At 54.8% G+C, this 26,871-nt stretch overlaps 2 protein-coding genes across 3 annotated transcripts in view; one reads left to right on the top strand and one right to left on the bottom strand.

Moving 5' to 3' along the window:
- ADORA2B (adenosine A2b receptor) lies at positions 1–20,228 on the top strand. Its single transcript, XM_060135363.1, has 2 exons — positions 1–338; positions 18,835–20,228. Exons 1-2 carry the CDS (start codon positions 1–3, stop codon positions 19,496–19,498), a joined length of 1,002 nt encoding a protein of 333 aa, XP_059991346.1. The 3' UTR covers positions 19,499–20,228.
- Positions 17,166–26,871, bottom strand: part of ZSWIM7 (zinc finger SWIM-type containing 7) — a 16,095-nt gene continuing 6,389 nt past the window's right edge. Inside the window, exons 4-6 of one of the 2 annotated variants that reach the window (XR_009537726.1) lie at positions 22,892–22,996; positions 19,649–21,575; positions 17,166–19,514 (exon numbers count right to left, since the gene is read on the bottom strand). Coding sequence is in view for 1 of the 2 variants with exons in the window: in XM_060135362.1 (XP_059991345.1) it covers positions 21,456–21,575; positions 22,892–22,996 (225 nt within the window). In the remaining variant the exon portion in view is untranslated. Of the gene's footprint in view, positions 21,576–22,891; positions 22,997–26,871 lie in introns of both variants that reach the window. The other variant, XM_060135362.1, reaches the window with a different exon arrangement.

The raw sequence follows: 26,871 nt of genomic DNA on the forward strand, positions 1-26,871 counted from the left end.
ATGCCGCTGGAGCTGACACAGGCCGCGCTGTACGTGGTGCTGGAGCTGGCGCTGGCCGCGCTGGCGGTGGCCGGCAATGTGCTGGTGTGCGCGGCGGTGGGCGCCTCGAGCGCGCTGCAGACGCCCACCAACTACTTCCTGGTGTCCCTGGCGGCGGCCGACGTGGCCGTGGGGCTCTTCGCCATCCCCTTCGCCGTCACTATCAGCCTGGGCTTCTGCACCGACTTCCACAGCTGCCTCTTCCTCGCCTGCTTCGTGCTGGTGGTCACGCAGAGCTCCATCTTCAGCCTCCTGGCCGTGGCCGTCGACAGGTACCTGGCCGTGCGCGTCCCGCTCAGGTGAGGCCCCAGCCCCGCGGAGCCCCGTCCGCCCCGGCCCCCGGGACCCCAGACCCTCCCGGCCGGGGCGCGGGGCGCGCGAGTTCCGGCCCGCAGCCTCCGGACACACGTGCGCCGGGCTCGACCCTCTCGGTGCCCCGGGCGCGCGCCTCCTTCAGGGGATCCGAGTAGGGACAGCCCTGGGGCCCCGGGGGTGCGGCCCGGCGGGGCAGCTCCGGGGAAAGCGCCCCGAGCGGGCGGGAAGGGGCCCGGCGAGCGCTGGGCGGTAGGGCCGGGGAGAGAGGCTCCAGGGCAACCTTGGACGGTGGGATATGCGTGGGCAAAATGACGCGACTCGCCGCCCGACTTCAGGCTGTACCTGCCGACCCGGGTGGAGGTGCCAGTTAACTTTGGGGAACGCTGCGCGCTTCGTGCGGACTCTCATCACCTTCTTATACTTCAGAGAGAGTTAAAGTGCTTCCCGGCTCGCCGAGACCGACAGCCTGAGAGCCTCGTGCGTTGTATAGCCTTGTTTATCTGCTGCCCAGTCCCAGCGGCTGGGAAAGTGCCACCAGGGTTTCCAAACGCTGGAGGACTTGCGGGTCACTGTTTCTCCCACAGTCCGAAGATGTAGGAGCCAGCCGGCAAGGGGAGCGGAGTCCCAGGTGTAGCTGGGAGCTGGAGAGCCCGAGCATCACAAGCATCACGTGGGGCTTAATTGAAAGTATTTACTTTCTCCCTCCCTCCCTCCCTCCCTCCCTCTCTCTGTCTCTCTGTCTCTCTCTGTCTCTCTCCCTCCCTCCCTCCCTCCTTCCTCCCTCCTTCCTCCCTCCCTCTCTCCTTCCTCCCTCCCTCCTCCCTCCCTCTCTCCCCCTCTCCCTCCCTCCCTCCCTCCCTCTCCCTCCTCCCTCCCTCCCTCTCTCTCCTCCCTCCCTCCCTCCCTCCCTCCATCCCTCCCTCCCTCCTCCCTCCCTCTCCTTCTCCCTCTTCCTCTCGCTCTCTTCTGCGCGCGCCTGGATGCCCTTTGGCGTTTCTGAGTTGGGTGAGCTTGGGATCTCTTTGGGTCTAGAACTGAGACAGGGAAATTGAGTAGGAGGGAAAGGAAGGAATTAATATCTTGAGTGCCAACTCTGTCGGGCGCTTTAAACTTACATCCTTTAATCCTGCCAGTAATTCCAGAGGTAGGTACCTGTGTCCTGTAGGCAAGGGGAGGACACGCAGGATGGTGCCTCTGAATCAGTGTAGCAGCAGGACTGGGTCTCAGCGCTGGCCCCATGTTCCCGCTGTGTGTGGCATCAGTGTTTGGCATGTGGGCGGAGAGCAGACGGCCGTTTCTGGAAGTGGATTCTGCTTGCAGTGAATTGGTGGCTGTACGGGAAAAGTGTTTGAGGGAATTGACGGGGGTGGGGGGCATGCTCCCAGAAGCCTTTGTAGCAGGCTGGCGTGGCACACCTGCTCCCTGTGCTTTGTGTCCTGGGTCCCAGCGAGGGCAGGAGCCTCCTGCTTGGCCAGGCTGTGAGCCTCCTCTGTGTGTCTGGGCCTTTCCACGTGCTGCTGCCCTTGGCCTGTGACCAGGAGGCCCCATGTGTCCCATCAGGTGTGACAGAGCCCAGGGGTTTCCGAGGACCGGGGCGCACAGCATGAGCTTCTTTTCTCTTAGGGCTCCCTTTCTTGCCTCTTGGTCCTTGTGTTGGTTACTTGGTAGCCTTTTGGACTGTTTGCACCCAGCAGGCAGCCACAAGCCCCAGCCTTATCTCACGGAAGCCCCTTGGGTTTGGCCCTGGCAGAGGTCCAGAGAGACCTCAGCTCAGTGCGAGTTACCAGAAGAATCCCCCGTGCCCCACGGAGCAGGAAGTTCCATGAAAGTTTAAATCTGTTACTTCTTGTCCCGGTCTTTGCTGGGCGGGGTCTTGAAGAAATGGGTGTGGGTGTGTGAAGGCGAAAGAAATGTGAATCACAGGTCCCTAACTTCTCCTTTGCGTTTGCTGAAGCCAGGAGGGCGGGATGTAGGCTGGGGAGGGCGGAGCACCCCCGAGTGAGTGCCGGAGTGAGTGCCGGTCCCACCCCTGCCCTCCAGGCCTGCCCGCAGCAGGTCAGAGGTCTGCAGGAGGTGTGTGACCTGTCCCAGGAAGGAATGGCATGTGTCCTGGCCCCTGGCGCCCAGCCCATCGTCACGGGCTGGAGAGGTCCTCACGGCTCCTGTTTCAGCACTTCCTGGCCTGCTGAGCTAAAGAGCAGATTACAGGGCCGCACCGGGCCCTCCCGAATCAGAACCTCTGGGGCCGGGTGTGTGTGGATTCCAGTACCAGTATGTAACCGGGGACTTCCGGTCCCACCAAACTTCGAGGACCTCTGGGAGTCAGAGAGACGGGGGGCTCCCTTCTTTACTGACCCAGGCCGGGCAGCTCCCACTCGGCTCCGAGGCCCTCCCTGGGGTCACGGGTCAGTGGGAGTGAAGTTGGAAGTGTGCTGGGGAGGAGGGGACTCCCTGTAGAGGCAGCAGTAACCGGGTGAGGGCCAGAAGCTTAGGCCCGCCTCCTACCCGGCACGAGCGGGGGCTTGGACTCGTCACCGGTGCCCCAAGGCTCTGACGGAGGCCCGCGCGGTCCGCCGTGGGCACGGCTCGAGGCCGCAGAGCCTGCAGCCCTGCGGCTGCCCAGCTGTCAAGGCAGATACTGACCAGGCAGCGTTGCAGGAAAGGGGCGCCCGAGGAGATGGCCGGAAACGAAGACGAGAACTTGTGCCGACCTGACCAGGAGGCGTGTCTGCCTACACCGGGCCCTGCCCTTGGCCTGAGAGCAAGGGGCGTCCACACACAGGAGAACATCCGCTAACTGCAGTTCACGTGCGCGCGGCTCCTGACGCAGGCCCTGACCGGGGGTCCAGGCCCAGTGGTGCTCTGGGGAGCCGGCAGGGCGGGGCTCTGCGGGGCAGGGGTGTCTGCCCGCAGCTGCTGGCTCAGGCGTTTCCGGCAGGAGCCCTTCCTCCTCCTAATCTTTTTTTTTTTTTTTTTTTTGCTGTACGCGGGCCTCTCCCTGCTGTGGCCTCTCCCGTTGCGGAGCACAGGCTCCGGACGCGCAGGCTCAGCGGCCATGGCTCACGGGCCCAGCCGCTCCGCGGCACGTGGGATCTTCCCGGACCCGGGCACGAACCCGCGCCCCCTGCATCGGCAGGCGGACTCTCAACCACTGCGCCACCAGGGAAGCCCCTCCTCCCTAATCTTGTTGCCTGTCAGCCGCACCCCAGGCCACTGGAGTGCCGCGTGGTTCCCCTCTGCCCGCCTGGAGGCTTGCCCTCCCGGCTCCTGGACCCCGTTTCCCCTGCACCGCGCTGCTGAGTGTCTGCTGGGGCCGAAGGAGGGTGTTTCTGGGGGCGCTGGGTTGGTTGGGTGGGTCAGCAGGATGGCAGGCGCCGCGTCTGTCTGCCTGTCCCTGGTTGCTCACTCTCCTGCCCCCTTTGCCGCGTGGAGGCATCTTCTCAGAGCCTCACGTGTCCAGTCTGGGAGGGAGGTATTGGGGACCTCTTAGCAAGACTGTGTCTTGGGTGAGAAGGTGGCCTCCACCGAGCTCCTTGCAGGTGACTGAACTATAGGAGGCTGGCAGGGGATTTTGAGCGTTCTTTTATTTTTTCACTTTTTCTTTTTTTAAATTGAGCTGCAGTTCGCATACAATAAAATTCACCTGTGATTTTTTTTTAAACATTATCTACTTCTTTTTTTCTTTTGGCTGCGTTGGGTCTTCGTTGCTGCGCGTGGCCTTTCTCTAGTTGCAGCGAGCGGGGGCTACTCTTTGCTGCGGTGCATGGGCTTCTCATTGCGGTGGCTTCTCTTGTTGCGGAGCACAGGCTCTAGGCGCACAGGCTTCAGTAATTGTGGCTCTTGGGCTCTAGAGCGCAGGCTCAGTAGTTGTGGCGCACGGGCTTAGTTGCTCCACGGCATGTGGGATCTTCCCAGACCAGGGCTCGACCCCGTGTCCCCTGCAGGTCCTTAACCACTGAGCCACCAGGGAAGTCCCTGTAATGTTGTTTTGAAATAAAGCTGAGAAAGAAGGTTTCAGCTCTGGGTCCCGCCACTCCCCGCCTTGGGTCCTCCCTTCTTCCACACCAGGGCTGTCTTTCTCTTCCAGATCATTCCCATTGGAGTGGGTTGAATGGTGTCCACACTCTAATCCCCAGAACCTGTGAATTTGGCCTTAGGTGGGAAAAGAATGAACATCACCTTATGTCGATCTTCAGAGGAGGAGCTTACCCGGGATGACCTGGTGGCCCCTAAGTGAAACCCCATTCCTATAAAGTAAACACGCAGAGAGAAGGGGGAAGGCGTTTGCAGATGGAGGCAAAGACTGGGATGCTGGGCGGCCACCAGAGCCCCGCCTCCCCTAGAGCCCGTGAGGAGCCTGGCCCTGCCGCGCTTGATTCCGGGCTCCTGGCCTCCAGGGAGTGGAGGGAGTGAGTGGTGTCAGCCTCCGCTCAAGTTCGCCGCGCTTTGTTACCGTGGCCCCAGGGAACCCCCATCACTATCCGAACGTGCGAAACGGACCCTCCGTCGCCCCACCCACATGCCGGCCGTTCCTTGGTTTCCTTGACAGGAAGCTTCTCTGACATGCCGTCCAGTCTCACGGCCTCCACTTCCGTTGTCACCGTGTCCCCCCCATCAGGCCACCCCTGCAGGGCCCCCTCTTGGTGGAATCCGAGAGTTCCTCCTGGGCCTCGTTGCCTGTGCCCTCTGGCAGCTCTGGACCAGCTCCTGCGGGGATCACACCCCCCCCACCCGCTGCTCCCCTCCGGCCCATCTCCAATCTGGAGGGCGCCTGGGGTCCCGTCTCCTCGCTGCGGGTAGAGTCCAACCAGCTGGATGTTCGTGCAGGAGCCCCTGGGGCAGGGGGAGGTGGAGACGGAGCCCCGAGCACCTGGGGGGTCGGGGGAGGGGGATGGGTTCCCCCGCGACCTTAGGCTGCCCTGGACCATGGTGACCATGGTGACCAGGAGCCCCTCTGCGGGGGAGGCTGCGGCCCTCGGGCTCTGATGCTGGGGCAGCAGCCTCGCAGGGACACAGTGCCCGGCTCTGCGGCTCAGTAGCGTTTGCACAGGATTCTGGAAAGCACAGGTGGCCTTTGATCACGTGCAGAAAAAGTATGTGTCAAGGAGCAGAGTTAACTGCGTTTGCACAGGCAGACGAGCTGTGACCGTGGGCACAGCTGCCCTGTGGTACCCTGTCTCCACCTCACGCTTGCCTGCCGGCCGGGGTCACAACACCAGGGCAGGGGCACGCGGGCAGACAGGTGTGCTCCGGACACTGGAACGCAGGGCACGGTTGTGAGCGGCAGCCGCTCTTTTGACCTTTTCTGGGCACCGCCCCCCCCCATGCCTCGTCTCGGTGAGCCCCTGCGACAGCCTTCTGGGGGCAATCCTGTCACCTCCAGATCCACAGGTGGGGAGGACAGGGCTCAGAGAGCTGTCATCGGCCCAGGTCACAAGGCCAGGGCGGGGTAAGCCTGTGTCCCCTGGAGGGAGAGGCTGCAGCCTCTCGGCGTGGATGCGGGGGCACCCCAGCAGTCATGAGTGGGACCCTTTAAATGTCACAAGGATAGAGGACGCAGCGGAACAGCACCGTGGCCAGAGGGGAAGGAGGCCGGTGCCTCGGCAGGTGCATGAACCGTCACAGGATGTGACTCAGCTGCCCGGACCGCGGGAGCCTGTTGGCCGCCTCCCCTTCCTCAGATGCGGGAAGCGAGGCCCAGCCTTTTCTGATGCTTCTGACTCATTACTGACCCTCAGGGGCTGGGCTTCAGCGTGGTTCTTATACACGCCCCCCCCCCGACCCAGGAGACCCGTTAGCAGGCTGTGATCTTCACCTCGGAGGCTGACAGGCTGGAGACACTGCCGTGGGCAGCAGGGACTGACCGCAAAGAGCAACTGTACCTTCTTTGAAAGAATTAAAGCTGGGAACAGGCTGTCACGGGCTGAGGATGGCCTTCTAACTCGGCCCGGGTTGACAGGGGGCGGCGGTCCTTCTGGGGGGCTGATGCCAAAGTTTCATGTGGGAGAAGGATGGGAGGATGGAGGGTTACGGCGCGGTGGGGATTGTGTGGGAGCAGCGGGCTTGCTGGGCCGCAGGGTCGGGGTCCCAGCACCGCGGGTCCGAGGGGCCCGGAGGCTTGCTGAGCAGTGTGGGTTTTGTCCTCAAGGCACTGGTAAGTCCATGAAGGACTTGGCTTTGTTTGTCGTGTCCTACGTTAGAAATCCACTAGTGTGAAGAAGTAGGTATTCAAAAGCACAGAGGGCTCCACGGGGAAAGGCCGAGTGGCCCACACCAGCCCCTCTGCCTGGAAGCTCTCCCACACTGGTTCCCAGGGCCACTCCACCCTCCACGGCCACAGCTGGGTTTGTGCTGCCGTCTTGAAACAGAATCTGTCGACTGCCTACCGCACGACACAAGCCCTGTTCCTTCCAATTTCTGTTATATTTTGATTTTTTTCCTGTGGATCCTATTTCAGCCTCTATTTCTGATTCCATCACTTGTAGGCAGTAGCTGTTAACCGTCAAGAAAAATGAGGAAACGTGTACCACCCTCCCCCCGCCATCTCTCCACCTCTGCTGTCACCCCGTCTCTACCTTACTTTGGACAGGTAGGAGGTGTTACTTTCCAAAGGCGATGCATGCCGTAGTAAAGAGAATGAAACCATATAAAAGGGTAAACTGGGGGAAGTAAGTCACCCAGTCCGACCTCTGATTTCCCATTTGCCTGTTAGAGGAAACCACTGCTTCTTAGTTGTTGTTCTTTTTCCTGCACAAATTACGTATTGAACACATTTATATCATACCATTGCTTTTACAGTGTCAAGGTTCATAACATTTGCATTTTATTCTGTATCTATAATAAAGTTTCCTGCACTTTGTAGAGAGTTTCTGAAAAGTGGAAACCGATACCCGGCGCGTATAATGTTCTGCGCACGCGTTTCCCGAGCAGAGCAGGGTGACTGGAGCAGAAATGCCCTCCTGTCGCTAAGCCCATCTTCTCCAGGAGATGGGTCTCATGGCAGGTCACGTGGGTTCTGTTTGTAGGTGCCGCCCACTGCTCAGAATTATGCCCCATTTCAGTCAGCCTCGTGTTTGGATCATCAATTTCCCATCTGGAAATCAGAGGACTACCCAGCTCCTTCACTCTCATCGCGGAGGGTGCACGGTGCTGCGCGGGTGTCGTGCTGGGTCTCCCCATCGTACTCTTGGGGTGCTTCTGCCATTTCTTGCCCCCCTCCCGCATGTTTTCTTTCCTCTTTCTGGGATTCCACATGGTTGTCTATATACCATCCGTAGGTAGCTTTTTCAGGACGTGGGTTCTTTCATGCCAGCAACGTTTTCCTTTCTCACACGTGGTTGGTAGTGGGACTGGATACGCTCAGAGGCTTGAAGGCATTGCTCTAACACCCAGGGTGTCCAAGAAGTCCGACGTGGGTGTAATCCTTCTTTGTAACTCTGTTTCCTCGGAAGCCTTTGGGATCTTTTGCTTTGCTCGGTGTTCTGAAATTCCACGAGGTTGGGTCTAAATGTTGACTTTCAGCTTTTCTCCTTTACCTGGGGACGACGCCTTGCCAGTCTGAAGACTTAGGTCTGTCTTCAGCTCTGAAATCTTAAAAAAGAATTTTCCTAGATTATTTCCTTATCTCCATTCCGTCTGTGTTTCCTTCTGGGATTCTTGATGAGTAGATGGAGACGTTCCCTCCTTGACTGTTTCTGTCTTGTAAACGTACTCTTCCATAGAAGGTTCCAATACTTTAGTCTTTTGTTCTCCCCTGGAAGAGTTCCTTGACTTTTCCCCCCTAGTTCTTCTATTTTTGTTTGTTTTTAAATTTTAGTGTTCATATTTTTACTTTTGATTGAAGGTGAAATTTTTTGGAGTCAGTTTTGAAAAACCACTTTTGGGTTCACATGGTTCGGATTCTTGCTGTGGCATAGACTGTGTATAATCAGAACTCTTCCTCCAGCCCCATCCTCCGTCACTGGGTCTCAAGCTTCAGCCAGGGAAGGGTGGGGACGTGAGGGATAAGTGCCCAGCTATGCGGGAAGTGCAGGCGTGATGCCTGAGGGGCGAGGCCGCCCTAGGCTGGTCAGCAGGCAGCCTTCCTCTTGATTTCTGCTCCTTCCCTAAATCCCGTCTGGACCCTGCTGTCTGCAAGGCTGGAACCTCTCTTCCCGGCCAACCTGTTTCTGGTTTAGGGCTCCATGGAAGCAGGCTGACGCGCCGCGCCAGCCAGGAGGTCGGGCAGAGTCTGGAGCAGAGGGGCCACAGGGAAAACCGTGCAGCCGACCAGAAGACCAGGACGGGGAGGACCCCCGAGACCAGAGGTGGGCCCTGGGGGTACAGTCGGTGAACGGGGACCAGAGACGCGGCTGGGCTGGCGTCCGCCTGGACACCATGCGCCGAGCGGCGGGCCCGTGACGAGGACACGGGGTCACAGGGGTGACGGGTACAGGAGGACTCGCTGACTGGGCAGGATGCTGGGCCCGAGGAGAGGAAGAGTCCAGGGGAGCCCAGGTTTCTGGGCCGCCAGGGGGCCCATCCCAGAGGCACGGGGGCCGTTAAGGCGCCCGCATGGGGCGGGGTACGTGGCGGGCGGCGCTCGGGGAGCTCCAGGCTGGGCGGCCCTTCTCGGCTCCGGATCCAGCCCCTCCTGACAGCATCACTCCAGACCCAGCGCTGTTGAAACATCCTCAAGCTGCTCTCTCCTCTCTCAGCCCCAATGGCGTTGCTCTTGGCCGGTCTGCTACCGCCCTGCCCCGCACAGGGCTCCCCAAAGCAGCTTTCTGCCCCACATCTTGATTTCCAGCGCTGATTTTGACACCACCAGCGCCAAAGCTGCCTTTTTTTTTTTTTTTTTTATAATGTAGAGTCTCAAGCGCTAGTGAAAGACACCACAGACCAGGTGCTGGTGGCTGCACGTCTTCACCCCGCCTGCAGCCCGGTCTCTTTGGTCCCCCCTCTGCTTCCTCCCTGTCCCCGCTGCCAGCCCTGCATCCTTGCTGCCCCTGCAGCCCTGTTCGCGCCTGGGGACAGGGCGGGCCTCCCCCGCCCCCCTCTCCCCTTTGTGTCTCTGCTTTGCTTCTCAGGACCCCCTCGATCCCCTGGCCGAGGTCAGGCCTCTGCACGTGCCCTTCTCCCTGCTTGGGGTGTTCTGCACCTGCCGACTCCTGCCGATTTCCACGACACTCTCTCCGGGAGGCACCCTGGATTCCCTTGCAGCTCTCTGCATGCTTGTGGGTATTTTCTAGGTTATTTGTCATTGGTTTAAGGTTGCCTTTGCTTCTTCTTTATAAGCAGGGCTCATGCTGCTCCCCCCGGCATCTCCAGTAGGCGAGTCCAGTTACTAGCGTGTGACGTGTCTAGGGGTTGTCAGGGTGTGTGTGCACATGTGTACACACGTGTGCTGGGGGGACCTGCCCCGATAGGGATGGACCAGATTGTCGTTGAGGCAGGACAAGCCCGTGGAGGGTGTCCTCAGAACAAAGCCGGGGAGAGTGGAAGACTGAGAAGGAGAGGGAGGGGAAAAGACATATTGGCATCACCTAGAGGGGTAAATAGCTCCTAAGTTTGGCCTTTTCAGAAGTCGTGAGAAACGTAGTTTTTTAATACATACACAAGCACACACATGCTGCATTCATTTTGTACTTTTTAAAAAGTCCCTGCTATTAAAAGATATATTTGTATATATGTATCTATATCTGTGTGTATATACATATATACACATATATATATATAGTTATACACACACATTTGCGTCCATTTGACTAATCTAATGTGGTCTGTGGTTTCAGAAAGAATGAGTCATTCTGAACTAGTGTGTGTTTTTTCACAACTTCTAAGTTTCAAAACTAAGACAAATTCCCACATGGTTCGTGTTTTGCTACATTCGCTTTCTCTCTCTCTCTCTCTCTCTCTCTCTCTCTCTCTCTCTCTCACACACACACACACACACACACACACACACACACACACAATTATACTCAAGAGCTTTAACATTGACATGGTACAGTCTATAGTCAGATGTCCCAGTTATCCCGATCATTTTCTTTACAGTTTTTTAAAAATTCAGATTCCAATAAAAGGTCACACGTCCATTTAATATGTGCCTTTGGTTTTCTTTAATCTGGAAGCATTCCTCAGTCTTTTTTTCCCCCCCTCTCTTTCATGGCAATACATTATTTTGAGTTTGGTTGTTTCTTTATGATTAGATTCTCAAGTTGAACATTTTTGGTGGGAATACTGTCTACCTGATGGCGTGTCCATTTCAGCCCATCACATAGGACGGCACACGGGGTCAATCCGTCCCACTGCTGTTGTGTTAAATCTCATCACTGCTAGCGTTCATCACTGTAAAGGTGTGTTTTCCCCGTTGATGATTCTTGCTTGGATCAATTATTACCATGTCAGATGGTAATTTTATTTCTTTCCATTCCTTCCACTGTATCAGTTGTCCTTCTTCTGTAGAGAAGAGGTTTACCTTTCCCTGCTTTTCCTTAAATTATGTTTCTTACATGCCAGTGGACTTAGGGAATTTTATTTTCATTTAATGTGTTACAGTCCATACCCGTTGTTCACTTTGATGCCCAAGTTTGGCGAATGAGAGCCTGTGCAAGCTGGCTTCTCTTCGAGCGTTCCCGTCACGTTTTCGAGCACTTCTTACTCTCTGGTACAGAAAGGGTTTTCAGGCTCCATTGTATTTTCTGGCTTTGGAATCAGCCGTTTCTCCAAGGAGCCCTGTTTTCTTGCAGTGGAGAATGGTATTTACAAACCAAGATTCGGCAGGGGCGCTCATGGCTGCTGGAGCGTCATTTCTTCTAGGCCCTCGTGATGAACACAGCTAGGAGAGCTTTGTTTTGTTTTGTTAAATAATGACTTGGAGGAACTCCTGCGTGCAGGAGAATGCCAGCTCACTAATGAGTAGGGATGACTGAGTGTAAGCGGGTCATCACTTGGCAACTGTCATCGTAATAACCGGTTCAGGGGAGAACAGTCAATAGGTGATAAAACTCACCGGTGAAAGTTTGATGAGGGCCAAGATGTTTACAGAATCTCAAAGTCTATGCACCACGAGGTACAGCCGATCACAGAGGGATGAGCAGTCCCAGCGGAGAAGCCTGGTGGACGCCCCCGCGAGCAGTTACCTTCAAAGTTACCGTCCCCAGTAACAGGATGCCGTGCCCTCCGATGCCGCGTGTCTCCTGACGTCTAACTGGTCGTTAGTGTGCGTGGTGGCTGACGCTGTTGACAATTAATGGTGTGTCTGAAGCGCACTGTGTTTCAGCCCCAGCCGTGGGAGGAGGGTACCTTTGCGGGGAGAGAGGATGACAGGTATCCTCTTTCTTCTCTGGTCTGGGTTCAGGCAGTGGGCTTTTCTCTCGGGGGTTCTTATTTCACGTCAAAGAGACCAGAGTCTGGAGCCCAGCGACCCTGGGCTGTCCCCAGGTCCCACCCGATATATGAGACCAAAATGGGAGCCTCGCCGAGAACCAGCCTCAAAGGTGAGCTCTGGGAGACCTGGTCCTGGCCACCACCGCCATCTCTGTAGGCCACTCTGGACGGCCTCCTCTGGCCGTGCTGACCTGGTGCGGACAGCTGCCCACATTCTTTCCTGCACTCTTCCTCTGAGGCTCCCGGGTGGCCCTGAAGGACAGGTGGCATCTCTTCCACCCGCCTGCACCTTGGCAGTGGCTTGGCTCAGGTCCCCACCGGGATTCAGGCATGTCTGAACTTGGTGGAGGGGATGGGGTACCCCCAGGAGCCAGAGTGGTCCTGGCCTCCCGGGAGGAACTCAGCCTGAAGGGCAGCTCTGGCGGCCAGAGCTTGTCATGCAGCAGGTGGGCAGGCGCTGTCCTGGCCTCCAGCGGCCCTGCAGGCTCCAGCCGTGGCCATCTCAGGCCGTGGAGACAAGGCGGCTGGCCCTCAAGACATTTATTTACCACAGACGGTAGACGGGAGACCCTCCTCCCACCCCTAGACCTGAACTTAACGTAAACAGAACCAAGCAGTCCTTTTTGTGTAAAAATTGTTTTATTTGTTCCTTACGTGTTTGCGAGAATTCCTCGGTGAGGTCATGTGGGCCTTCGGCCTTCTTTGCGGGAAGGTTTATGGATCCTGGGTCTTGAATGGGCACAGTGCAGAACTGCTACTGCTTCTGTCCGTGACAACATCTGAAACCCCCGTTACCTTGGTGGGAAGCAACTCTTCAGCCTCAGGAGGTCCCCCTTAGACAGATGCCTCTTGTGAGCTACAAGCTGGAGCTCGGGACACGTCCACGCGCCCCTCGGCTTGTTTGTCTAGAGCTACCGGGTGGGTGTTCAGCGGGTACGTGTGCCAAGGACCCAGAGCTCTGTTCCTTTCTTACAAAGTCAGGCTGGCGTCGGGGCTTTGCTCGCCAGGCCCGGTGTGAGGTGTTCTGGATACGAGCGTGAGTGAGGGAGTCCCGGCCTTGGAGGAAGTCTCGGCTCCGCGGGAGGGGATGGCCCTGCAGGCCCCCGGGGAGGCTCTTGCGAGGGGCCCTGGGGACGCGGGGCTCCACGGGAGCCCAGGGCTGCGCTTCAGGGGAATTTCTGTCCTGTGAACGGGACGCATGCGCTGGGCGAGCGGTGTTGGGATGGTGCAGGCACTGTCTGGGTTCATCTGGCGTTCTGCCCGGACCCAGGAGCAGGAATAGTGGGATTAGCCTGGCCGGCTTCAGCAGGGGCGGGAAGAGCCCTCAGTGTGACTGCTGTGCAGCCCAGAGCGGCTCCCAGGACGGGGGGGGGGGGGGGAGGGAAGCAGGGCCCGGGCCTCCTGCGGCCCCCGCCGCCCGCAGCCCTCAGCCCTCACAGCGCGCGGCCGCACCGCCTCGTCCGGCTGCATTGCCTTGGCACCCGTCGGCCTTGCCCTAATTGCACTTTTGCCGGGATTTCCATTAGACTTTCTGGGGACTTTTTTAATATTCACCGCGGCAGCCTCTACCCCCACCCCCTCCGCGGACCTGCCTGCTGGGCCGTCCAAGACTTTTTTAATATTCACCGCGGCAGCCTCTACCCCCACCCCCTCCGCGGACCTGCCTGCTGGGCCGTCCAAGTTATCTTGTTAGCACTCTAGTTATAACTCTTGGTAGGTGTTGAGTGGTCTGTCCTCACCCCATTTTCACGTAAGTCCCGTTACTGTTTGTGTGCGATTTTAGAGAATATGACGTTTTCTGAGAATGTGTATGTTGCTTTGGAGCAGACGTGTTTCTATTACAGAGAAATGAAACTTGGGAGCGAAACAGAACATGAAGGGAAAAGTCCCTAGAGGAACAATCGGCAATTTTAAGGAGAGGACAGAACTCCGGGTGTACGTACCTAGTGCTTTGCATTGATAAAGTGCTTTGCACACACGAAATCTGTGCTCAGAGGCCCCGCAGGGGTGGGTTCTGCAGTCACCGCTCTCCCCATTTTTCTGAGAGCAGAGCTCCGGCTCTCCCCAGCCCCTGTCTGGACTCAGTGTCACTGCCGGGGTGGCTGCCCTTGGGGATCTGCCGCACTCAGGGCACCCTGAGCGCTGGGAATTCTGGCTTCCGAGGCTGAGCGTGTGGCCTGGTCTGAGCCGAGGGCTGCAGAGCCGGAGCGGGGGGGACCCTGGCCCAGAAATAGGCCGGCGCTTGTCAGGCAGCGCTTGGCAAGCCCTCTGTCATGATGTGAGCCCGGGCGTCCACACTGTTCCCTTTAGCTGTGACTGTCTCGGTCCGGCTCCTCAGCTAATGAGCCCCTCGCGTGGAGAGTGGGTGGGTCCGGCACAGCGGGGGCACAGCCATTTCCCAGAGGGTGGACTCCCCCAGGACACCTCTTTTGTGTGGGCTGGAGTTGTTCCTGCTTGCTCGGTGTAATACCGTCGCCTACATTTCCTCTACTCATCGCCTTCCATTTACTCCTCCTGCACTTGGGGCGGATGTGGGAAAGGACACGTTCCCGCCGTTCAGGAATGTTGTGGGGGGCACGCGCGCACACACACACGAGGATGCTCTGAGAGCCCCTGGTGCTCGGGGAGCAAAGGAGCGAGGGGTGGGCAGGGTGGGAGTGGGGTGCTCAGGGAGAGGAAAGAGGCCCAGCCGGAAGTGGGAGACGGGAGGGTATGGGGGAGGAGAGCGGAGCCCACCACCCCCCGTGAGATGCCAGAGACCCGGGGATCGTGCCCCCAGCCTCCCGCCCGGTGCAGGGACACCGGCCTGCTCTCCCCAGCATCCCTGGCCGTCTCCCACCCGTGCCCGGGTCCAGGCAGCGTCTCGTGGACACGGACTGTTCTGCCATCGTGGGGCTGCAGCTCCGGCGCTAAAAGCGCATCTGCCTTTGGAGCCCACGTCTTGCTGTGGGTCTGGTTGTGTCCGCCAGCAGAAGCGTCGCCCTGCCGCCTTATAAGGACTGCCTGCCGAGCGGGCAGCAGAGGCCTCTGCCGCTTCCCAGGTGGCCGGCCACGGAGTTGGGGTCGGAGGATCCCTGGAACGGCTGGCAGCTTTGGCCCGGGCAGAGGGCAGCAGAGCCGGGGCTGGCGGAGGGGGGAGCTGGGATCTGTGAGAAGAACCACGGGGTCCTGAGCAGGAAAGTGACTGCTCTGGGCAAAACCGGAATCAGATCAGGTCGGTGGGTTTGTGTCCTGACTGCAGTTCAGGGGCAGCAGGCCAATCATTTAACCGTGGGAGCCTCAGCCTCCACATCTGTAGCTGGCGATGGTGCCCTGACCTCGCGAGACGGGGGATGCGCGCGGGCCTGGTGCCTGCGGAGCGGCGCTCAGGCGGGGCGGCCGCGCGTCTCGTGCCCTGTGCGGCTGGCGGCCGGGGGAGTCTGTAGGCACGTGTCTCGCCCAGCCCCCAGCGTGTCGTGTGGCCGTGTGGTTCAGAGCTGCTAGGATGGGGGGTGGGGTCTGTGAGCCCTGTCTTTGCTGTCATCCTGCCCCACGCCAACGTCTTCTCTTGAGTTAACCACTGAAGTAGTTTCCTAACTGCTCTGCTCTGCTTTCCTTCTGGCGGCTCTGAAACTCAGTCTCCACGGTGAGCTTCACACAGCCGAAACCAGTGCCGTCCCCCCAGTGTGCCTCGAGCCGCCCATGGCATCCCGCAGCACTGGGGTATCTGAGTATCAAGCTCCAGCCCCTTCCCCCGGCCGGGGGACGGGCCCGCCTCACCCCTCTGCTTCTCTAGGAAGGTGAAACCCTTTCCTGTCTGGAAGCCATGCACATTCTGTTCTCTCTGCTTAGAATGGCTTCTCCCCGCTTTTCAGAGCCTCCCTGCCCCCTGCACCTCCGGCTCTGCTGCCTAAGAGGCTTCCCTGACACCCTGTGTCCAAGCTCTTCCTGGTTTTCTCTAATCTGCACCCTGTTCCTTTTGGTTTGGCCAGACTCCTTCTGACTTGTGATTGTACCTTTGAGTGTTTACCTGTTTATTTTCTGTCTCTTCCGTTAGCTTCACAGCCCACGAGGGCTGTGATTCTGTTTCCAGTGCCAGTGGAGTGTGTGGTAATACAAGGAAGGACTCTGAATAAAATAATGAGCCAGTAGGGGAGAAGGGCCCTGGTGCAGGGGGTCACGGAGAAGGCTGGGACCAGCTGCTCCCCGAATGAAATCAGCTGCTGTTCCTCATCTAAGACGATTTAGCGTAAAAGTAGTTTTTCATATGCGCAGGATCCAGCAGTTTTGAGAGGTTCAGATGTGGGTGGATTCCAGTTGTTTTGAACTCCGCCAGGAAGCCACCCCCTGGGATCCCTCTGTGTACAGAGGACTCCGTGTCTAATATTGCTTAGGAAAAAGTCACGTAAAAGAAGCAGCATAGGGACTTCCCCGGTGGTCCAGCGGTTAGGACTCCGCGCTCCCAATGCAGGGGGGCCCAGGTTCGATCCCTGGTCAGGGAACTAGATCCCACATGCCGCAACTAAAAGATCCTGCATGCCTCAACGAAGATCCTGTGTGCTGCAACTAAGACCCGGCGAAGCCAAATAAATAAAAAGTAAGTAAATAAATATTTTTTAAAAAAAGCAGCATAACGTGGTGTAAGGAACAGAGGCCTGAAAGTCCTGACTTATTGGTCTTTGGTTCTTGTATTGCCTTTGTTACTTGAAGACTTTGTATGTCTGGTTCCTCATTTGTAAAATAAGAGAAGTTGGACTAGAAAAGATGAAGGTCCCTTCCAGTTTGTACGAGCATGCTTTTGGCTGCAGGTAACAGTGACTTAAGCCATCAAGACCATCAATTATCTCTTGAACTACAGTATGGAGCCATGGTGGTTCTAGGGTTGGTGTAGTGGTTCAAAGACACCATCAAGGACCTGGACTCTTTCCTCCCTTCTGCTTCGCCATTTGCTTTGTTTTCAGGCTCATGCCTCATGGTCACAAGATGGCTGCTGCAGCTCTAGGCATCACAGCCTCCCATAAGAGCATCAAAAGCAGAAAGGGATGAGTATGGGGAGGAGCTCTCCTCTTGTGTCTCTCTCCTTTTATCAAGTAAAACTTTTCCTGGAAGTACCGTAGCAGACTTCCTTTAGTCACATTGGCCAGAACCACCTCCCGTATCCATCCCAGACCATGACTGACAAGAGAATGTGCTAACCCCAGGTCTTACTCATCCCCCGGGGCTGGTCTGTGTTCAGCTGTACACAGCTCGGTGCAGCTGAGTCCCGTGAACAGTGGAGGCGTGGCTGCCTCGTGGGCCTGAAGTCTGTGACTCTTAAGTGCTTGGCCTTCAGGAGGCGGTGGCCTTGTTACCCTACAGGGGTAACATTGCATTCTTCACGTCTCTGGCAAGGCAATGGCCAGAAATAACATTTTTATAAGGAATGGCTTTACATTCCTGCGTAAGGAGGGAAGCAGAAAGGATTTGGAAATAGATGGATTTATTGGCCCAGAAAAGTTCAGCGAGCAGCTGCACCCAGCAGGTCCTCTGTAGTCAAGACCCCACAACTGAGCTGCCCTCGTAGGGAGCAGAGAAGATGAGGGATCACCGTCAACGTGAGGCAAGACCTCGGTTAACTGCCCCCACAAACTGGACCAGTTCTGCTGCCTGTCCGGCCACAGCATCAGGCATTCCTAATAAGCAGAAGCCCGTTTTAAAGCTGTCTGGTAGCGAGCCAGGAATGTGTTTGTAATGGCCACCATCCTAAGAACCTCCTATGCGCCAGGCACTATGCTAGCTGCTGGGGACACCAAATCAAAGGGACAAGGTCCAAGTCCTTAAAAGGCTGAACACCTGCGAGAGATAAACAAGCTCTATGACAGGTGTGTGTCTGAGGCCAGAGAGTGGGAGAGGCCACCTTTGCCTGCGAAGGGAGCAGGAAAGGAGGTGACCTTTGAGACAGGAGAGCAGCCGGGCCAGGACGCAGCAGCCGTCTGGAACAGCAGGCAGGGGCACTTGGGGCTGCGGCCTGAGGGCTCCGTGGTCCATGCTGAGAAGTGTGAGCTTAACCCTGCAGGCGAAGGAGATCGGACGCTTCCCACAGACGAGTCTTAAGATAATGTGTATCCCGTTATTTCCCAGTTTTCTTCCCAGAGGTTAAGTAAAGATGTTATTTCATTTTTTTCAATACATTATGTTAAATACATATTATGGACCAGTTATGAATAGCAGAGCTTATACCTTTGCTATAAACCATATATGGACTACCTTGTAGCAAAACGTCCAAAATGTGTATTATGATTTTTAGAGATTTTAAATAAGATTTAATGGTCTAAAAATTACTTAAAAGGTTTGATATCTGCTAAGTTCTTTCCCAATTTTTATCAACTTCGCCGCTAGCCGAGACAGCCAGGCACGCTGCTAGAACTCTCGTCCTCCAGCACCTTACCGGGGAATTCAGGGGGATGACTCTTCCTAGGGTGTTGGTGGGAGACTGACCAGAAGGCTTCTCGCCCGGAGTCACCGGGTGGGGCTGCCTGACTCCAGGGGCCTCCGGTCCTCACTTGCTGGGTGTTTGTTCTAGGGCATCTTATCAGTGAAGCCTCCCTGCCTGACCTCTTTAACGCTAGTCCGTGCCACAGCTCACCTTCCTCACTCTGCTTTTTCTCATTTCACACTACACGTCTCCTTCTAACATACTGTATAATTTACTAACCTATGCTTGTTGTTTATTATGATCTGTCTCCCCTGCTAGAACGTTAAGTCTCTGAGAAGCAGGGGTCTTGTGGGTTCCATTCCCTGGTGTATCTCGACCCCCTAGAGCTGTGTCTCATAGGAAACCTAGACCCAAGGTCAGTATCTGGGTGATTAGAAAGCAGCCTTTAAGAATTCTCCACTTGTTCTCCTCGACCATGATTTGTCATTAGACAGAGGTGAGTTATTAAGAATGAAAACCTTATTGAGCTTGTTAGAGCAAAGCTGTTTATACCTGTTAGCGAGCTGTTAGTGTTGAGGGTAAAAGGCCACGGTGCCCCCTGAGGCTGAACGGTAGAGGCTGTTAGGGGTAAAGGAACAAAGAGCAGACGTGGGGTCTTGGACTTCGGTGGCAGAGTGCTGTACGCTGGCGGTGACAGATACTGTTCTTTTCAACAGGTATAAGAGTCTGGTCACTGGGGCCCGAGCAAGAGGGGTCATTGCTGTCCTCTGGGTCCTCGCCTTGGGCATCGGCCTGACCCCGTTCCTGGGGTGGAACAGTAAAGACCGTGCCGCCAACTGCACGGAGCCCTGGGATGGAACCACAAACGCAAGCTGCTGCCTTGTGAAGTGTCTTTTTGAGAACGTGGTCCCCATGAGCTACATGGTGTACTTCAATTTCTTTGGGTGCGTCCTGCCCCCGCTGCTCATAATGCTGGTCATCTACGTCAAGATCTTCCTGGTGGCCTGCAGGCAGCTCCGGCGCATGGAGCTCGTGGGCCACTCGAGGACTGTCCTCCAGCGGGAGGTCCACGCGGCCAAGTCCCTGGCCATGATTGTTGGGATCTTTGCTCTGTGCTGGCTGCCGGTACACGCCATCAACTGTGCCTCGCTCTTTCAGCCAGCCTGGGCCAAGGAGAAGCCCAAGTGGGCCATGAACACGGCCATCCTCCTGTCGCACGCCAACTCGGTTGTCAATCCCATTGTCTACGCCTACCGGAACCGAGACTTCCGCTACACTTTCCACAAAATCATCTCCAGGTATGTTCTCTGCCGGACAGACGTCCGCAAGAGTGGGGATGGGCAGGCAGGGGCGCAGCCTGCTCTCCAGGTGGGCCTGTGACCGAGGCTCCTCTGGCCTGTTCGAGGAGAAGGCACAAGTTCAGTAACAAAGGGACAGGGCATGGCTGGCGGATTCTCACTGGAAGGACAGCTACACCTCACAGGCCAGCAGGTGGCCTCTTCGGAGCACTTCCCCGGAGGTACCCCGTACCTGGTTAATATGCACACGTTACTCGTAGGTCCCGAGGGTCGGCAGATGTGTTTACGGTTCTCCGGCTGCTCTGGCTGATGTGCCGACGACTTGAATGGATTGTAAAAGAGAGTTTTGTTTTCCTAAGAGTCTACCTCTTTCGTGGTAGAAAATGACTGAAACTATTTTACTGTGAAACACTGTGAACTATTACAATACAAATACTTTTTAACTTAGCAGGCAATGGAAAAAGTTGGACATACTAAAAATATATACTTGTTCTGGGGAAGGTGACCAGGAAAATTAGAAGTATAGTTCTTCAATCAAGACACTGCCATATTAGGGAGATGATAGTCTCATAAGTTCTTAAGTAGAATGTCATCAGATGACAGGTTTGATAACAGTCTTTTCCATGTACAGCAAAAACTACCCTAAAGGAAGAAACTGGAGAAGTGGGATCCCTCCGCCACCAGATTCTGTTTCCCGCTTCCAGAGCTAGATAGTGAATTTTACTTCTTTCCCAAGTTCAAGTTGGCCAAGTTGCTGGAATCCAAAGTGAAAATTTTACTAAGGAAAGTTAGAGAATTGTGTTTATGTATGAGGTGAAATAAAAATAAAACTTAAAAACAAAAATACAGTTTAGGGTGCTGCGCCGGCCTGCTATGCAGAGCTCACCTACCTTCCGTTCTCTATCCTGAAATAAGTTTACACCGAGCCCAAGTTTGCCAAGTAGCACAGTCTTGATAGGTTTTATTCGCCACACCTCAACCTAAGAGAAGGCTCTGCCACCACAGAGCCCTGCGCCATCTGCGGCCTTCCCCACAGTCATTCATTAGCACCTCATATTGCGGGGCACAGGGCTGGGGGCTGTCCGAGGCTGCAAAACCATCTATTTCACCTGTCTGGTCGCTGACTCGATTCCTTCCGCAGTAACCCTGCGCACACGTTGCAGGCTCACGAACCCCTAGAGAGACAGGGAGAGCCTGTCCTTCTATGACCCTGTTCCAGCTGTGGACAGCCTTCCCCATGAAAAGTTCCTGTCCTGTGCCGAAATCTGTCTCGTGTTCCTTTTCATCCGCCATTGCTCCTTTGCTCTCTCTTGGGGTCCGGATGCGTCCCGTTGATCTCCCTCCCAACATCCTCTTGGGAATCTCTCAGCCTTTTCTTCCTCAGACTGGAAATCCCCAGCAGCGTCTTCAGCTTCCATCGTCTGGCTCGTTACACAGCTCAGAAGTGCACGCAGAGCAAACCGGCACTTCCTTGTCCTAGGTACTGACTACATGTCTCACAATACAGCCTATTTAATCAGCCGTTTTGGCCTCAACACCGCAGATTCTGCAGCTCACTGAAACCAGAACCCTGATGTCTTTTTGTCTTTGCTGCCATTTAGCCACATCTCCGCTCTAACCTTTTACTGCAGAAAAATTTTCTGGACCCAAGAAAAAGAACTGATGCTTATTTATCTATAAACTTCGGTTTGCTGTTTCACCTACCGTTCCAACCTCTTAGTAATGACTAGTACTCTGGTCACTTAAGAATCTAATTATGACCATGACATGATGTTAGGCTTTGGAGTCTAAAACGCGTGATTCCATCTGGAAATTTTCTACCCAAGGGGCTTGGAGGCTGGTCCAGACTTTTCACGAGGGCTTCAAACCATACGCACATCCTGGGCCCAACCCACAATGCCTCCTGCAGCCCACAGGGAAGGGACAGCGACAGGAAGTCTGATTCACGTCTCGGCCACGTGAATCACGCGTGGCCAGTCGCGTGCGTCCTGGACAGGACTCCTGTGTTGAAGGACAGTGTGATGCTCCATCTGTGCCATTTATGATGCTTCCTGTGTCTTTTCCATCAATAATACATCAGTCAGTTGCTTGTCAGAGACGCTCAGCTGCTGACAGGTCCTCATAACCTGACTAAGATAAACTGCCAAGAGGTGCTTGCACTGGAAACAAAACACACAAACCAGTTAGAAACTGGAGGGGCCGGGCTAACCCAGACCTCTCACCACCGTCACACGTAGCAGGAAAGGAGTGGGGCACAGACTGTGCGCCTCTGACTCACTGCCTGAAACTGAAGGCAAAGATGAGACCTCCTAGGAGGCAGTGGGGAGGAAGGAGGTTTTCCTTTGCCTGTTGTTTGGGGCAACAGTTTAGATCCAGCTTGGTACAGGTAAAACCAAGGGAAAACTGAGACAGGCTCTTTATTTTAGTCCTAAATCATATTTCTTTCTTCCTCGCCTTCAGAAAGCTGTTAATAGCAATGGCTAACGTTCCTTGAGGTACTGTGCTAAGTGCTTCTTAAAGTTTATCTCACTTAATAAGAGAATTATTTAATAATGAGATAATAAGGTTATCTCATTTAAGCCCCCCAGGGGGACAGGTCTTATCCCCATCTTACACACATGCTCAGAGTCTACAGTGTAGTCCCTTCACCACTATTAGACTTCCGGGGCACGGTGTCGGGGGCAGGGGTGGCAGCACCCTCACATATCTCGGCCTGTAACACCTCTGGGGAGAGGACCTGTGCTGGACCTTGTATCATAGCACATACAGCTTAGGTTACTGGAGGGCCTGCTTGAACCCTGTCATTTTACAGGTGAAATCAGCTGTGAAGGTGGCTTCTTGTATAATGGGACATTCAACCTGCCACCCAGTTCCCGAGGTGTGTAAAAGAAAGGGGAAGAACTCAGCGGGTGCTACGATATTCTTCCTTGGCAAGACTTAACAAATGGCTGGGCAGTGCTTTCTCCTGTGGCATCAGGAGCTTTGTGAGTGTGTCTTGTTCCTGCTCGATGCCCTGGACTCCGTGAAGTCAGCAGAGGCACCGATGTGCTCTCCTGCCCCCGGGAAGGTCGAGCATGGCCAGGTGCCAGGCTGTCTCACAGGGAGTGGGAAGAAACACCTCGAGGCTGGACGTGGAGCTGGGGGTATGCAAAGCTGCCAGCAGCAATTTAGTTCGTATTTCTATTGGGCCGACTGGTTCCCCAGTTGCCAGCTTTGGGGATTACCTGTTGCCCTCCCCACAGCTTCATCTGTGACCTTTTAAATTAAAATGGGAAACTGGTGTAGTTCTAAAAAGGACACTGCATTTTGGGAGGGTAAACCCAAAAGAGAGGACTAACTAAAGTCAAAGAGAAGAAACTACTATCTGTTTCCACATGCAGTAAAATCCCCACTTTGTGCAGCTCTTAAACGACGCAGCGAGGGCTCTCAATCTCTCCTAGCTCAGCCGCAGCTGGGGGGCCCTTCCCATCCTCACCAGGAGGCTGTCACCCTTCCGCAGCACTGAGAAGGCAAATGCCGGACACGAACAGTAATGACAAGAGGCCAAACACACGTATGTTCTACCGGAACTTCCAAGTACCTAGAAAGGAAAGGATAGATGGGATCAGACTTGGAAAGGTGTGCTGGAAAACCACTCCCTTCCCCTGAATTTATCTGCCTGACGACTCAGAGCTGCTCTGTGCTGGGAAGAACCGTAGGAACATCTTCCGCAGGAGTGGAAACTCGACTTCCCTGCCTGCGGGACCTTCCCGCTGCCTTAGAGCTCTGCCCTTGAGGACTCCACAGGACAAAACAGAAGCGTTTCGGGTGGGTTAAACCATCCCTCTGGCTGGTGATTCAGAGGGCCCACTCCGTGGGCTGACTATAAAGAGGCAGAGGAGAAAGCCCCCTCATTTGCACTTCATCGTGGTGTTTCTCAATCTCTGGTATTTCACAGCATGTGTGTAAACGTCTAAAGCTTCCACCACACGTGTGAAGGGAGTCTGAAAACAGGTGAAGGCTTGGCGGTGAGGCAGAAAGACAGGTCTTCAGAAGAAAACGGGAAAGGGCTTCTGAAAAGCATCTGAGAACAGGAGGAATGTAGGAAGCAGAGAATCTTGTAACGGGATGATCGGGCGGCTGTCTCAGAGCGCGGTAAGCCCAGATCTGCCTGTTCCCCAGCAGGATGGAAGGAGCGCACAGATACGAGGGCTGGGAACACGCCAGTCCAAGAGCAGACGGCCGGCTGTCAGTCAAGTGGTGAGGAGAGGCCGTCCAGGGAAGTGACGCTGCATCTGGAGTGTGACTGGACAAATGGAGAAATCGCCTGTTTACGTCTCCACCACGAAGCGGCCAAAGACACAGCTGAGGGCTTCATTCCTACAGTTAAATCTGCAGGGCTTCCCTGGTGGCAGTGGTTAAGAATCTGCCTGCCAATGCCCGGGACACGGGTTCGAGCCCTGGTCCGGGAAGATCCCACATGCCGCGGAGCAACTAAGCCCGTGCGCCACAACTACTGAGCCTGCGCTCTAGAGCCTGCAAGCCACAACTACTGAGCCCACAAGCCACAACTACTGAGCCTGTGCTCTAGAGCCCACGAGCCACAACTACTGAAGCCCGCGCGCCTAGAGCCCACGCTCCGCAACAAGAGAAGCCACCGCAATGAGAAGCCCGCGCACCACAACGAAGAGTAGCCCCCGCTTGCTGCAACTAGAGAAAGCCCACGCGCAGCAACAAAGACCCAACGCAGCCAAAAATAAATAAATAAATTAAAAAAAAAAAACACCCTGCAAACTGTTGGCAAAAGGAGCGTCCTGGGCACGCGGCGCCACCCCGAGGGCTAGCTCACGTGAACCGCAACTTAGGGATTGCCACAGGGCTCCCACGTTTTGCAGGCTCTGGGTTGGCCACCTACATGAAAAGGCCAGGACTTAAAAAGCACCAAATGCCAGAGCTCCTCTTTCTCCTCACAAAGAATAAAGCAGCAGGAAAGGCTTCAACCGAGCAACAGCAGTGTTCAGGCACGAGCTGTGCCTGTTCGTCAAATGTCCTGGCATTCACGTGACGCGGCCATGTCGCTAAGGTTTCTTGACCAAGTCAGGAGAATTCCTTGGGGGCTGCAAGATTACCAGAAATGGCCCATGACTAGGTAAGAAGATGCCTACTGTTCCCATTAAAAATTTCAGCCCCAGTTACAAATCAGGTGTGAAGAAAATCACATGTTACAGATTTCCAGTCCTGGGGCGCTGACATGTTTTCGGTGGTGGACGCTGAGAATGATTGCAGGAATCTCCCCAGTGTCTGGAAAACACAGGCTGAAGGGAGAGCATTAAAGCAGATTGTTTCCCACTCAGTCCTGCATGAAAACCGATCAACATCCAGCAGTGACACCAACAATTCTTGCATCTCCAAACTGTCACCAATGAATAAAAAACTTCAGATTTCTTCTGCTCTCTGGATTTACATTTAACTAGGCATAAGCCTCTGGAATTCTACACTGACAAGTTCCTTCTTATGGTGGGTCCCCAGCCCATCAGAATACTCTCTGGATGAAGCTGAGTGCCGGTAACTCAGGGACGGGGAGAGTTTCTACAAGAGGTTCCCTTGCTGATCCTTTCAAAGGCTGGCCGCCCGAGGCAGTGAATACTGTAAATGAACAGTCAATTCTGAATTTGCTTCGTCTTTATCGAGCAGTGGACAACTAACGAACCCAATAATCAGGCAGAGATCTGAGTTGGATATGCTTAGAACTAGAAATTGACCTCACGGACCATCTAATTCACTTCCTTCACCCTTCAATGGAAAAACCCCCTCCTCTCACGGGAAATACTCCCAGTTCAGCCACTCAGAACCTGGAATGTTTATCCCCAGAAGGAGAGAGCTTTTAAAAAAAGCAGTGCAGGAAAGAGGATACTCAAACCCAGGCTGGACTTGTGTGCACCTTGCCTGGAGGAAGTCTGCTGCGGTTCCAGTGAGGTTCTAAGGTGACTGGCCCACCTGCGTGGTCATCCACTCGGGACAGTTTTACTTTATGGCTGCTCAAGCCTCTTAGCATCCATCACAGTGGGGAACTGTATGATCTACTGTTCCCCAAGTTCGGTGCCTCTCTCGGAAAGAGGATTATACATTCCTGCCCCATTAGATACAGGCTGACTGTGTGACCTGCCATAGCCAGTACAACGTGAGTAGCCAAGCAGAAACGTTAAAAACGGTGCATACTATGTCCTCTTCTCTGTCTGCCGTGAGATCTGCAATGTTCCAGACGGGGGCTGCTCCAGCGGCTGGGACCCTGAGTGAAGACGTTTTGGAGCAGAGCTGCAGTTGACTCTTAATGGAGATGTATAGTGAGTGAGTGAGATATAAACTTTGTTTTGAAATTTGGGGGTCATTGTTACCACAGCCTAACTTATTTAGCACCTCCTGACTGACGCACCCCCGTTCCTGGGTGGACCAAAGTTTATCAAAAAGCAACTCAGGTAACAACGTCAGTGTGACTTTAAGATAATTTCCACTACACCTGGATGAAGTGAGAGCATTAGAAGGTTGCCCTATGGAATGATAACTAGCAGGACCAAGAGGCAATGTCTGACTCAACTTTTATCATCTCACAGGACCTCTGAATTAAGCCAACTTCTTTCTATGTTACTATATACAATGAAACCACTGAGGTTAATTTGAGGGTGTCTATGAGATTTCTACAGCCTCATTTAATTCAGAGTCCCAGCTGACAGCCACAATTCTAAAAAGTTAGCATTTTCATGACGAATAAAGCAACATGATATAATACAGAATGTGAATGATGAAAATTAAACAACTCACAGTGATCCTGGGAGGAACAAAAAAGTCAACAATAACTGAAGTATTTCAGAGTCTTTAAGATTTTAACTAACAATGAGATCCCAGAACTAGAGGGCAGTTGGGACTCTGCTTGTGCAGGTCAGGGGTTCTGCTGATGTTGGAACTAGGACAAAAAATCCGAAACTAAAAGACATGGGAAAACTCCGAGGCCCTCCCCGTTGAGGGTATTTTAGCTACATAAAAACCGAAAGTAAATACTCTAGAAGGAAGATGGAAACACTTCCTCAGGTACAAACAATATCACTAAGAGTGCCGCTTATTATTCTATGCAGTCCACCACGAGAAAGTTCTCATCAGCAGCCTCTTTTAAGTAAATACAACCCAGAGTTTTAACTGCAGCCTTCAGCACGGATCACCCCCGCTTACTTCATGCAGAAATGCAGGAGGACGTGCCAGGTTGGCCGCACCATCCTGCAGTGTGGAACCGCAAGTAAGTTCCCTAGGCAAAGCCACCCGTGTACCCAAGAGGCTCTGCCCAGTCACTCACTCACTAAGAATGAGTCAACGCGGTCTTAACTCTGAGGTCATCATAAATAAACCAGAATCCAAACACTGAAAAATCGCTCCTTCCTGGTCTTCAGCAAGGCCTGGGTTAAATACCAGAGCTGACAGCTTCGT

This window comes from Lagenorhynchus albirostris, chromosome 20 (assembly GCF_949774975.1).
Source record: "Lagenorhynchus albirostris chromosome 20, mLagAlb1.1, whole genome shotgun sequence".
In the NCBI taxonomy this organism is placed as follows: domain Eukaryota; kingdom Metazoa; phylum Chordata; class Mammalia; order Artiodactyla; family Delphinidae; genus Lagenorhynchus; species Lagenorhynchus albirostris.

What these genes read in the sequence shown, in the direction of transcription:
- ADORA2B (XM_060135363.1), top strand. Translation starts at nt 1, where the DNA reads ATGCCGCTGGAGCTGACACAGGCCGCGCTGTACGTGGTGCTGGAGCTG. An exon ending in GCCGTGCGCGTCCCGCTCAG is followed by an intron (nt 339 to 18,834) that starts GTGAGGCCCCAG and finishes TCTTTTCAACAG; the next exon opens with GTATAAGAGTCTGGTCACTG.